The 14,015-nt window shown below is 42.1% G+C and overlaps 1 protein-coding gene across 1 annotated transcript in view; it reads right to left on the bottom strand.

The window, feature by feature from the left end:
* ptprb (protein tyrosine phosphatase receptor type b) overlaps positions 1–14,015 on the bottom strand; it is a 135,183-nt gene that overhangs the window by 7,402 nt on the left and 113,766 nt on the right. The window contains exons 24-33 of the mRNA XM_061715181.1: positions 10,692–11,021; positions 9,013–9,159; positions 7,615–7,754; positions 6,564–6,700; positions 5,372–5,478; positions 4,708–4,813; positions 4,445–4,525; positions 4,013–4,030; positions 3,800–3,881; positions 1,294–1,384 (exon numbers count right to left, since the gene is read on the bottom strand). Coding sequence (XP_061571165.1) covers positions 1,294–1,384; positions 3,800–3,881; positions 4,013–4,030; positions 4,445–4,525; positions 4,708–4,813; positions 5,372–5,478; positions 6,564–6,700; positions 7,615–7,754; positions 9,013–9,159; positions 10,692–11,021 — 1,239 coding nt within the window. The remainder of the gene's footprint in view (positions 1–1,293; positions 1,385–3,799; positions 3,882–4,012; positions 4,031–4,444; positions 4,526–4,707; positions 4,814–5,371; positions 5,479–6,563; positions 6,701–7,614; positions 7,755–9,012; positions 9,160–10,691; positions 11,022–14,015) is intronic.

The following is a 14,015-nucleotide window of genomic DNA, read 5'->3' as shown; positions in this document are numbered from 1 at the left end:
ACATCGTCAGCGTAACGGGAACATCATCAGTAACGGGAACATCGTCAGTAACGGGAACATCGTCAGCAACGGGAACATCGTCAGTAACGGGAACATCGTCAGCGGCCTTTAGAGAATCAACAAACCCACTCTTCATCAAACTGAGAACACTCACATTCAAGGATCTGGTCGACTTCAAAACTTTACAAATCATGCACAAAGAGAATCAGCATCAGTTGCCACAAAACATTCAGAAGTTGTTTCAAATAAAAGAAAATAAACACAGTCTCAGGGGAATATGTAATTTTAAAAAACATGTACGAACAAACATCCAAACCCATTGTGTCTCAGTGAAGGAGTTAATCTGTGGAACAACTGTAAAGATGAAATTAAATCATGCAAATCACTAAGTAAGTTTAAACAAATCTTTAAAATCAATACTCTTTATGGAAACAAAACGGAAATGGACACATGAACTGACAGTTCCTGCTCAGCTGAGCCACTTTTTCTTTTCTTTTATGCTTTTCTTTTAGAAGTTCTGTGAAATGAAGAAACGGTAAAAACAGAACATTAGAAGGGGTAGGACTAGAAAAGTTTTTTGAAACTTCATCCTACACCCTTTCAAACAGGAAATATTTATTTACATATAGATTTGTCTCTTTAATTTGCTTTAATTTGCTTATGGTTTTTTTGTTGTTCTTTGTTTTTTTGTTTTTTTTTGGGAAATATACATTTTATGCATTCTGATTATTTTGTTTTTGTTTTAACCTGTTTGAATAAATAAATAAATGAAATGAAAATGAAAACTGGAACCCCGACTCTAGCTGTCACCGTGGCGACCAGAGCCTGTAGGGTTCCACCCCCCGTTGCCGTGGCGACCGGAGCCTGCAGGGTTCCACCCCCCGTTGCCGTGGCGACCGGAGCCTGTAGGGTTCCACCCCCCGTTGCCGTAGCGACCAGAGCCTGTAGGGTTCCACCCCCCGTTGCCGTGGCGACCAGAGCCTGCAGGGTTCCACCCCCCGTTGCCGTGGCGACCAGAGCCTGTAGGGTTCCACCCCCCGTTGCCGTGGCGACCAGAGCCTGCAGGGTTCCACCCCCCGTTGCCGTGGCGACCAGAGCCTGTAGGGTTCCACCCCCCGTTGCCGTGGCGACCAGAGCCTGTAGGGTTCCACCCCCCGTTGCCGTGGCGACCAGAGCCTGTAGGGTTCCATCCCCCGTTGCCGTGGCGACCAGAGCCTGTAGGGTTCCACCCCCCGTTGCCGTGGCGACCAGAGCCTGTAGGGTTCCACCCCCCGCGGCGGCGGCGGTGCTTACACGGCAGGATGTTGTTGTAGCGGTTCTTCCCCCGGTTCTCCGGCAGCCGGGCCACGTCCATCGTCTGGTTCCGGCCCACGTCCTTCAGGTCCTGCAGAGACCAGAGACCAGATCCATGAACGCAACCATTTGTATTATTTTATTTAACCTTTATTTAACCAGTAACAACACATTCAGATCAAGGATCTTCCACTAGGGTGACGTGGCCACGTCAAAACAAATAAAATCACAAGGTTAAAAGACAGAATACAAAACAATAACAGAAGAACAAAGTAGCAGTAAAATGATAAAACCACATCTTATAAAGAGCAGATTCATCAGAGGTCACAGCCAGTTAACTACATAATCACATGTATCATATAAAGATGTTTAGGAGACAGAACTCCCATCAGTTATGTACAGAGACATTAATGCTCTCACGCTCTAGTCCTTCAAGATCCAACCAAAGTCATCAAACATATCAGGTCCGTCAGTTTGAAATCTTTCTGAAAGGTGTTCCAAGCAAATGTTGAATAAAATAATTCAAAACCACACTGAATATGTAAACTGCATGTGCTGATTAACTGAATGTGTGTATGTGCTGAGTTTATTATGAGTTTCCTCTGACTTTTCACTGAAAGGACCGTTCTGTACCAGGCACAGATGAGAGGGGTCACCAAGCAATAACACCTGGGGTCATCCTCCCACTTTCTAAAAGCAATAAAACTTCGTCTCAGACACAGAACTCAGAACTCAGCGGAGCAGGCGGACTTCTCCCTCTGCAGAGGCTTCTTAAACTCTATCTCAGTCTTGTGTCCTTTTTAACTTTTCCAGCTCGATCAACAAACCCGGGGTGATCAGCTTCGATCACAATAATTTGGGGGCTCGTCCGGGATTGAGCAAGAGGAAAAGAGGTAATTAGGACAAAACAGCTGGGTACGAACAGACCGAGGACACGGGCCGCGGCACAATCAGGGTAAGCAGACCCTTTCATCTGCATTGGACACCACTAAAGGGAAACGTGTCCAGAACTCTTAGTAAACACCCAACTGCTGAATTTAATAACTGCTAAATTTAAGGAATGAAGACTGCTGAATTTAATAACTGCTAAATTTAAGAACAATTGCTACATTTAATGACAACTGCTAAATTTAATGACAAAAAAAAAAGACAAAGGCTGGAATAGAAAATAAGAGGACGTATCTAGAAAGTGGGTTTGAGGCCCATAGAGAGGGTTAGAGGCCCGGGGTGTCGGGGTTTGAAGCCCTTTTGAGGTGCAGGGTTTGAGGCCCTGTTACCGTTGGCATTCCAAAGTCTCGAGTGTGGCGACTCCACCGTGACATCGACGGGTGTACGGATAGAGCTGGGTAAAGGGGCCCATGAATTGAGACACCCCAAAATCACTGTGTTGAGCCTAGGATTAGAGATTTTGTTCATTTTGATCCAAATATCCACCTTAGAGAGCTCATTGTTAAGGAGATTTTGAATTTCATGGAATGTTGTTATGTGATACAAGAAGGGTTGTTTCACTGGGCATTCCCAGAAAACATGCCAGTGTTTAGCTCCCTGGGGCAGATCATTTTCAACTTTATTCTGTGCGAAGATATGTCTTTATGTAACATTCAACAGTGAACTATGAAGGAGCTTAACAAGAAGGAATATGTTTTTCATGTATTGTAATAATTAATTTGATCATTGACCAGTATTTTGGGCAACTGTGCTGTAGTTTTGTGGGAGCTAGTAATTTTTACTTTTTGTTGCCTAGAAATGCCATTTTTTTCACAAAGGAAATGTTAATCAAGCGGACAATCCTAAGTACCCCCTGATCGCTTAAAGGATTTAACAGAGCAATTTGCAGGTCTGGATTGTTTAGGTGTGTGTACATACAACGCCCAAAGGGAAATAAATCAGTAATGTTTGTAAAGAAACAATTATTGCTGCACACCTTTCTGTATAAAATTATAAAATAATGTATTAAATCATCTGGAGTTGAGTATTGTGTAGTAGGTGGGATCATGAAGGCGTTTGGAAAACGCCGGATGGGACACGCAAATATGAAGACTAAATTGGCAAAACTCTGTGCACAGACCAAAATGACATGGGTGGACGTGCTGCCCTTGACCCTGACGGCCATGAGGATCTCGGTATGATCTCGGTTTGAGGCCCTGTTACCGTTGGCATTCCAAAGTCTCGAGTGTGGGGACTCCACCGTGACATCGACGGGTGTACGGATAGAGCTGGGTAAAGGGGCCCGGGAATTGAGACACCCCAAAATCACTGTGTTGAGCCTAGGATTAGAGGTTTTAAATTGCCCGAGAAACTTAAATGGTGAGGGTTTCTGGTCGTGAAGATACAATTCTAAGATCCATGTTGACATGAGCCTAAGAAACATAGATGGTGAGACTTTGTGAAATTACATGTAACTCAGCAGCAACTGCTGGCGCGCCTGTGATTGTGTGTGTGTGACGGGCTGTGATTGTTCCGGAGGTTCTTACCCCAGGTAACCGTGGTAACGGGAGGTTCTTACCTCGAACTCCTCCGACAGCAGGTAGTTGGAGTCGGCCTGCAGTTGGTTCAGGTGGGACTCGAAGAGAGCGGCTTTGACGGGGCTGAAGGACAAGAAGACAAGAAGATCAGCTCAGTCACGGTCCTAAAGTCACGGTCCTAAAGTCATGGAGAAGGACTGGAGACGTCCAGGACTAGAGACGTCCACTACTGTGAGACTAGAGACATCACTCACCTGGTGACTCTGCGGTTGCTGCAGGAGAAGCAGAGGAGAGTTGGGGTTAGTGGAGGTTTTTAACGGTGATTACAGTAATACGGTTCCCCACAACCCTGGTAGACTAGCAGTCCGCCGGAGTCCGCCGGAGTGCGCGGGCGGTTCTTCCTGCACACGACGGCCGACTCCGCGCTCCCAGTGCGACCGGGTTGCACTGGGAGCGCGGAGTGTTTCTGTGCCAGTGTTTCTGCCGCTTTGTCCCCGTGTTTTCCTGCTGGACGCGAATGTTCTGACGTCATTCACGCTCACTGGAATCCATAAGGGAATCGTTTGCAACAAAGGGAAACGATTCCAAGGAATTGAAACATCGAGAACCGGTTCTTGTTGAGAACCGGTTCTCGATTCCCATCCCTACACATCACCCACCAGAACCAGGACCAGGACCAGACTCACCTCCGGACCCCCATGTAGACCCCCGAGGGAGGAACCTCCTTCCACATGCTCATCCGGACCACCGGGTTCTCCTGGACCGCCCTGGAGAGAGAGACATGTTAGGGTTAGGGTTGGTGTTCAGACCCGGTACTGGTACTACTCTGGTGGTCCGGTGGTCCGGTTCCCAGTCCCAGTACTGGTCCCCGGTCCCAGTACTGGTCCCCGGTCCCAGTACTGGTTCCCAGTCCCAGTACTGGTCCCCGGTCCCGGTTCCCGGTACTCACACTTTGCGTAGCCGCTGGCGGTAAGCTAGCAGAGACGCCACGGCGACCATCAACCCGATGAGGAACATGCCGGCGCTGAGACCCTCGACCACGCCCCCTAGAGGTTCTGGAGAGAAATATATAACTGTTACTAACCTTAACTAGTACTAACTAGTACTAACCCAACCCTCCACCACGCCCCCTAGAGGTTCTGGAGAGAATAGAACTGTTACTAACTATTACTAACTACTACTAACTAGTACTAACTAGTACTAACTAGTAGTAACCAACCCTCCACCACGCCCCCTAGAGGTTCTGCAGAGAAATATTATTACTAACTAGTACTAACTAGTACTAACTAGTACTAACCAACCCTCCACCACGCCCCCTAGAGGCTCTGGAGAGAATATAACTGTTACTAACTACTAACTAGTACTAACTAGTACTAACTACTACTAACTAGTACTAACCCAGACCCTCCACCACGCCCCCTAGAGGTTCTGGAGAGAATATAACTGTTACTAACCCAAACTACTACTATTACTAACCCAAACTACCAACTATTACTAACCCTAACTACTATCACTAACCCTAACTATTACTAACCCTAACTATTACCAACCCTAACTATTACTAACCCTAACTATTACTAACCCTAACTATTACTAGCACTAACTAATCTCACCTGAGTGGGTCCGGAGCGGTGACGACAGGAACGTGTCAGAGAAAAGCGGCTCAGTGAACTCTCTGTTGTTTTCATCAAACAGTCTGGTGAAAGCTCTGATGCTCAACCTGGAACACACACACATTTATACACACATTTATATACACACACATATTTATATACACACACCACCATCATCATCATCATCATCATCATCATCATCATCATCATCATCATCATCAAACAGTCTGGTGAAAGCTCTGATGCTCAACCTGGAACACACACACATATACACACACCATCATCATCATCATCATCATCATCATCATCATCATCATCATCATCATCATCATCATCATCATCATCATCAAACAGTCTGGTGAAAGCTCTGATGCTCAACCTGGAACACACACACATTTATATACACACACATATACACACATCATCATCATCATCATCATCATCATCATCATCATCATCATCATCATCATCATCATCATCACCACCATCATCATCATCATCATCATCATCATCAAACAGTCTGGTGAAAGCTCTGATGCTGAGTCTGGAACACACACATTTACACACACACACATTTATATACACACACACACACACACACCATCATCATCATCATCATAATCATCATCATCATCATCATCATCATCACCACCATCATCATCATCATCATCACCAAACAGTCTGGTGAAAGCTCTGATGCTCAACCTGGAACACACACACATTTATATACACACACATATACACACATCATCATCATCATCATCATCATCATCATCATCATCATCATCATCATCATCATCATCATCATCACAGTCTGGTGAAAGCTCTGATGCTGAGTCTGGAACACACACACACATATACACACACACACACACACACATTTATATACACACACATTTATATACACACACATATACACGCACCATCATCATCATCATCATCATCATCATCATCATCATCATCATCATCATCATCAAACAGTCTGGTGAAAGCTCTGATGCTGAGTCTGAAACACACACACACATATACACACACACACACACACACACATTTATATACACACACACACACACACACACACACACACACACACACACACACACACACACACACACACACCTGTTGGTCTGTTCCCCAGGTAAATCCCCCCCCCCCCTCCCCCCACGTTAGCCGTTAGCGTGTTGCTAGCTACCTGTATGACGTCTTGGGCTTCAGCGGTCCGTCACAGAAGCTGCCGTAGCTGTCGCTCAGGTAGACCTCGTCGTCATGGTAACGGTGGCAGGCCCCGCCCAGGCGGTCCCCCCCCGCGCCCAGGTTCACCTCCACCACCTGGGGAGGGAATAATAATAATAATAATAATAATAGTAATAATAATAATAATAATAATAATAATAATAATAATAGTAATAATAATAATAATAATAATAATAATAATAATAATAGTAATAATAATAATAATAATAATAATAATAATAATAGTAATAGTAATAATAATAATAATAATAGTAATAATAATAATAATAATAATAATAATAATAATAATAATAATGATAATAATAATAATAATAATAATAATAATAATAATAATAGTAATAATAATAATAATAATAATAATAATAATAGTAATAGTAATAGTAATAATAATAATAATAATAATAATAGTAATAATAATAATAGTAATAGTAATAGTAATAATAATAATAATAATAGTAATAATAATAATAGTAATAGTAATAGTAATAATAATAATAATAATAGTAATAATAATAATAATAATAATAATAATAATAATAATAATAATAATAATAATAATAGTAATAATAATAATAATAATAATAATAATAATAGTAATAGTAATAGTAATAATAATAATAATAATAATAGTAATAATAATAATAGTAATAATAATAATAATAATAATAATAATAATAATAATAATAATAATAATAATAATAGTAATAATAATAATAATAATTGATTGGAGTCGCCATTGATGAACCAGAGACTAAAGGCAGACAGAACATTACTGGGCTGCCTGTTTTTCAATATAATTATTGATTATATTGACTATAATCTGCCCTTGACAGAGCGGTTTGGCCGATCGCTCCTGGTCACAATCTCTCTGGTGGAATGTAAACAAGGTGACTCTGCCCCCACTAACCCTCCCCTCTCCTACGAATACCTGCGGATCCCTGTCTCAGAACTGAGCGGAGCTACAGGTGGGGGCGGGGCTACAGTCCTACCTGAGCGGCGGAGGCGTCGGCGTCCTGAGGGCAGCGGCTGGGCCAGTAGGCCGTCTGGTAAACCCTGATGGAGGAGTTGGAGATGTAGTCGCGGTACGAGGGCAGAGGGTGGAGCTGCTCCGGCTGGACCTGCTCCCTGCCTGGTAGAGGAGACACGGTTAACTGGTTAACTAGTTAACTAACTAGTTAACTAACTAGTTAACTAACTAGTTAACTAACTAGTTAGTTAACTAGTTAGTTAGCTAGGTAGGAGGGCAGAGGGTGGAGCTGCTCCGGCTGGACCTGCTCCCTGCCTGGTAGAGGAGACACGGTTAACTGGTTAACTAGTTAACTAACTAGTTAACTAGTTAGTTATCTAGTTAGTTAACTAGTTAACTAGATAACTAACTAGTTAACTAGTTAACTATCTAGTTAGTTAACTAGTTAACTAGATAACTAACTAGTTAGCTAACTAGTTAACTACTACTAGTACTAGTTGTACTTGTACTAGTAGTACTAGTACTACTAGTACTACTAGTACTTAAATATACAACTAGTACTAGTATGAGTTGTTCTAGTACTAGTAAAACTAGTACTAGAACAACTACTAGTACTGTAATGTGCTACTACTACTAGTAGTACATTTAACAAAGTAGTACTAGTAGTAGTATACTAGTTCATGTAAGTACTAGTACTTGTAGGACTAGTACTTACATGAACTAGTAGAACTACTACTAGTACTACTAGTACTTGTAGTACTAGTAGTACTAGTTCTACTCGTACTACTAGTTCATGTAAGTACTAGTACATGTATCAGTACTGCAGATCTGGGTAAAGCCCAGACAGAAGTGAGGGTGAAGTAACCCACCGTTGTAGTACTAGTACTAGTATTAGTACTAGTATTAGTTGTAGTACTAGTATTAGTAGTAGTATTAGTACTAGTACTAGTACTAGTATAAGTTAGTACTAGTATTAGTTGTAGTATTAGTATTAGTTAGTACTAGTACTTGTACCCACCGTCAGACTCCACCACCACCACGGAGAAGAACCTCACGGCTCCGTTAGCGTCAGTATTAGTATTAGTTGTAGTACTAGTATTAGTACTAGTATTAGTTGTAGTACTAGTATTAGTACTAGTACTAGTATTAGTTGTAGTATTAGTTGTAGTACTAGTATTAGTACTAGTACTAGTATTAGTACTAGTATTAGTATTAGTACTAGTACTAGTATTAGTTGTAGTACTTGTACCCACCGTCAGACTCGGCCACCACCACGGAGAAGAACCTCACGGCTCCGTTAGCGTCAGTATTAGTATTAGTTGTAGTATTAGTACTAGTATTATTAGTAGTACTAGTATTAGTACTAGTATTAGTATTAGTTATAGTACTAGTATTAGTTAGTACTAGTACTTGTACCCACCATCGGACTCGGCCACCACCACGGAGAAGAACCTCACGGCTCCGTTAGCGTCGCTGAACCAGGAGCAGTTGAACCGGAACAAGATGGAGGACGACGTGACCTTTGACCTCTCTCCCACACGCACGCTGGGGGGCGGAGCCGGGGGACCTGGGGGCGGAGCTTAGCTGTAACAACCTGTCAATCAAACACACACGCTGGGGGGCGGGGCCGGGGGACCTGGGGGAGGGGCAGAGCTGTCAATCAAACACTTCCGTCTCTCGGCAAAGGCGGACGCTTTTCTGCTCCTCTCCCTTATCTATCTGCCCTGCTACTGCTTTTTGTCCTGTCTCGTCTTCAGATTCTCTTCTTTTCACTTTTCACTAATTGATTAACTGGTCTCTCAGCACAACCAGAAGTCAGGGGGTAAGGGAGCCCTCCTGCCCCCATGGGATGTTTTTATCTGGATACACAATGGATTCCTGGAAACATTGGAAACCGTTGTGTTTGGTGATTCTGTCTGTCGAGGACGTTGAAGATGCTTCATAATTGGATTTATGATAGCAGGATTTATCCTGATCGGAGGAGGGGGATTCCTGGTCTACCGATGGAATATTACTGAGTCTGTTTGTTTGCAATATAATTGTTGATTCTATAATCTGGCCTTGACAGGGCGGTTTGGCCGATCGCTCTGGTCACAATCTCCCTGGTGGAATGTAAACAAGGTGACTCTGCCCCCACTAACCCTCCCCTCTCAGGAACATCTGTGGACCTGGATCAGAAATGACCGAGCCGTCTGATAACATCAAGGACATTGGCTGAGAGCAGCTCTGAGAGAAGTTCACGGACTTACCGCTCACACACACTAACTGTTAACCACACCTCCCTCTAATCAACCCCCCCCCAACCCTCCGAGTTTGGAGCGCCACAAAGTCGCGGCGATCACTTGGAACTTGGATGTTCTGTGCAGGGATCCCTCGACCCCCCCTATCCGAAGTGAAAAACATTGTTTTTCTAAACTGTCAATAAAGCTGGGGGGACCTGGGGGCGGGGCAAAGCTGTCAATCAAACACATGGAAGAGGATCCAGAGGAACCTGCAGACTTCCTGTCCAGGGAGTGCCTGCTGAAACCGGGTCAAACCGGTTCAAACCGGCTCAAACCGGGTCAAACCAGTCCTCAGAACCGGCCCCGAGTGGCCGGGACCAGCAATCATTGAGTGATTATTTAACTGATCCTGGACTGAGACTAAATCGTTCCGGATGGATCTGATGTTCCTGGTTGTCGTGGTGGTGGCGCCTGTTCATCATCTCGTTACCGTGGGAACCTGGATGTCTGAGGAGCTCAGACCTGGAACTTTCCCTCCAGGACTCGTCCTGCGGCGTCCCGGTTCTGGAACCAGGACGCCGCAGGACGTGTCCCGGTTCCCCGACGTGTCCCGGTTCCAGGGTGATTTATGGGGTGAGGACGGAGTGAGGAGACGTTTCTGGGGCGACCAGGATGAAGTAGCTGTTGTCATGGCGACGGGGATCAAAGCTCTGGAGGTTCAGGTTCAGTTACTGCTGGATCTGGATCTGGGGGGACCAGCTTAGACCCCGTAGACCCCTGGGGGGACCCCAGACCCAGACCCGGACTCAGACCCCTCAGTGTGTGTTCGGTGTGTGTAGGAGTGTATATAAGTGTGTGTTAGTGTGTGTTTCCTCACGATCGATCATGGTGACACTCGTCTCCGTCACCGCCGGACTCCTCCTCCCGTCCGACGACACTCTCACCGTGACCCGGTACTTCCTGTACGCCTCCAGCTGGTCCAGCGTTACCGTGGTGACGCCGGCCGCCAGCCGCAGGGCCGACACCGGCTCCCCGTCGTCACGGAGACGCTCGTCGTCACGGAGACGGCCGTCGTCACGGAGACGGTCGTCGTGGCGACGCAGCTCCACCTCGTACGAGTCCAGGTCGGAGACGGGAGGAGTCCAGGAGCAGGAGAGAGAGGAGGACGAGAGAGGGAAGCAGTGGAGGGAGCGGAGCGGGGCGGGGCCTGGGGGGATCAATACCATCAATCAATCATTCTGATCAATACCATCCTGATCAATCATTCTGATCATTCCTCTGGTTCTGGTTCAATCATTCCGGAAGGTTCCGGAATTACGAGAATAAATTCGTAATTTATGATAATAAAGTCGTAATATTACGAGAATAAAGTCGTAACATTAGAGAATAAAGTCGTAACATTAGGGGAATAAAGTCGCAAAATTGCGAGAATAAAGTCGTAATATTACGAGAATAAAGTCGTAACATTAGGGGAATAAAGTCATAACATTAGAGAATAAAGTCGTAACATTAGGGGAATAAAGTCGTAACATTAGGGGAATAAAGTCGCAAAATTGCGAGAATAAAGTCGTAAAATTACGAGACTAAAGTCGTAACATTACGGGAATAAAGTCGTAACATTACGAGAATAAAGTCGTAACATTAGAGAATAAAGTCGTAACATTAGAGAATAAAGTCGTAACATTAGAGAATAAAGTCGTAACATTAGGGGAATAAAGTCGTAACATTAGGGGAATAAAGTCGTAACATTAGAGAATAAAGTCGTAACATTAGGGGAATAAAGTCGTAACCTTAGGGGAATAAAGTCGTAACATTACCAGAATAAAGTCGTAACATTAGGGGAATAAAGTCGTAACATTAGAGAATAAAGTCGTAACATTAGGGGAATAAAGTCGTAACATTAGGGGAATAAAGTCGTAACATTACGAGAATAAAGTCGTAATATTAGAGAATAAAGTCTTAATATTAGAGAATAAAGTCGTAACATTAGGGGAATAAAGTCGTAACATTAGGGGAATAAAGTCGTAACATTAGAGAATAAAGTCGTAACATTAGGGGAATAAAGTCGTAACCTTAGGGGAATAAAGTCGTAACATTACCAGAATAAAGTCGTAACATTAGGGGAATAAAGTCGTAACATTAGAGAATAAAGTCGTAACATTAGGGGAATAAAGTCGTAACATTAGGGGAATAAAGTCGTAACATTGCGAGAATAAAGTCGTAATATTACGAGAATAAAGTCGTAACATTAGGGGAATAAAGTCATAACATTAGAGAATAAAGTCGTAACATTAGGGGAATAAAGTCGTAACATTACGAGAATAAAGTCGTAACATTAGGGGAATAAAGTCGCAAAATTGCGAGAATAAAGTCGTAAAATTACGAGACTAAAGTCGTAACATTACGGGAATAAAGTCGTAACATTACGAGAATAAAGTCGTAACATTAGAGAATAAAGTCGTAACATTAGAGAATAAAGTCGTAACATTAGAGAATAAAGTCGTAACATTAGGGGAATAAAGTCGTAACATTAGGGGAATAAAGTCGTAACATTAGAGAATAAAGTCGTAACATTAGGGGAATAAAGTCGTAACCTTAGGGGAATAAAGTCGTAACATTACCAGAATAAAGTCGTAACATTAGGGGAATAAAGTCGTAACATTAGAGAATAAAGTCGTAACATTAGGGGAATAAAGTCGTAACATTAGGGGAATAAAGTCGTAACATTACGAGAATAAAGTCGTAATATTAGAGAATAAAGTCTTAATATTAGAGAATAAAGTCGTAACATTAGGGGAATAAAGTCGTAACATTAGGGGAATAAAGTCGTAACATTAGAGAATAAAGTCGTAACATTAGGGGAATAAAGTCGTAACTTTAGGGGAATAAAGTCGTAACATTACCAGAATAAAGTCGTAACATTAGGGGAATAAAGTCGTAACATTAGAGAATAAAGTCGTAACATTAGGGGAATAAAGTCGTAACCTTAGGGGAATAAAGTCGTAACATTACGAGAATAAAGTCGTAATATTAGAGAATAAAGTCTTAATATTAGAGAATAAAGTCGCAACATTGCGAGAATAAAGTCGTAACATTAGGGGAATAAAGTCGTAACATTAGGGGAATAAAGTCGTAAAATTAGGGGAATAAAGTCGTAACATTGCGAGAATAAAGTTGTAACATTACGAGAATAAAGTCGTAACATTACGAGAATAAAGTCGTAACATTAGAGAATAAAGTCTTAATATTAGGGGAATAAAGTCGTAACATTAGGGGAATAAAGTCGTAACATTATGAGACTAAAGTCGTAACATTACGAGACTAAAGTCGTAATATTTAGAGACTAAAGTCGTAATATTATGAGAATAAAGTCTTAATATTAGAGAATAAAGTCGTAACATTAGGGGAATAAAGTCGTAACATTATGAGACTAAAGTCGTAACATTACGAGACTAAAGTCGTAATATTTAGAGACTAAAGTCGTAATATTATGAGAATAAAGTCGTAACATTATGAGACTAAAGTCGTAACATTACGAGACTAAAGTCGTAATATTTAGAGACTAAAGTCGTAATATTATGAGAATAAAGTCTTAATATTAGAGAATAAAGTCGTAACATTAGGGGAATAAAGTCGTAACATTATGAGACTAAAGTCGTAACATTACGAGACTAAAGTCGTAATATTTAGAGACTAAAGTCGTAATATTATGAGAATAAAGTCGTAACATTATGAGACTAAAGTCGTAACATTACGAGACTAAAGTCGTAACATTATGAGACTAAAGTCGTAACATTATGAGACTAAAGTCGTAACATTACGAGACTAAAGTCGTAACATTATGAGACTAAAGTCGTAACATTACGAGACTAAAGTCGTAACATTACGAGTATAAAGTCGTAACATCATGAGACTAAAGTTGTAACATTATGAGACTAAAGTCGTAACATTACGAGGCTAAAGTCGTAAAATTATGATAATAAAGTCGTAACATTATGAGACTAAAGTCGTAACGTTACGAGAGTAAAGTCGTAACATTACGAGACTAAAGTCCTAACATTAGGGGAATAAAGTCGTAACATTAGGGGAATAAAGTCGTAACATTATGAGACTAAAGTCATAACATTACGAGACTAAAGTCGTAACATTATGAGACTAAAGTCGTAACATTATGAGACTAAAGTCGTAACATTATGAGAAT

Source organism: Cololabis saira, chromosome 23 (genome assembly GCF_033807715.1).
Source record: "Cololabis saira isolate AMF1-May2022 chromosome 23, fColSai1.1, whole genome shotgun sequence".
NCBI lineage: Eukaryota > Metazoa > Chordata > Actinopteri > Beloniformes > Belonidae > Cololabis > Cololabis saira.
This window is presented reverse-complemented; position numbering and strand designations above follow the sequence as displayed.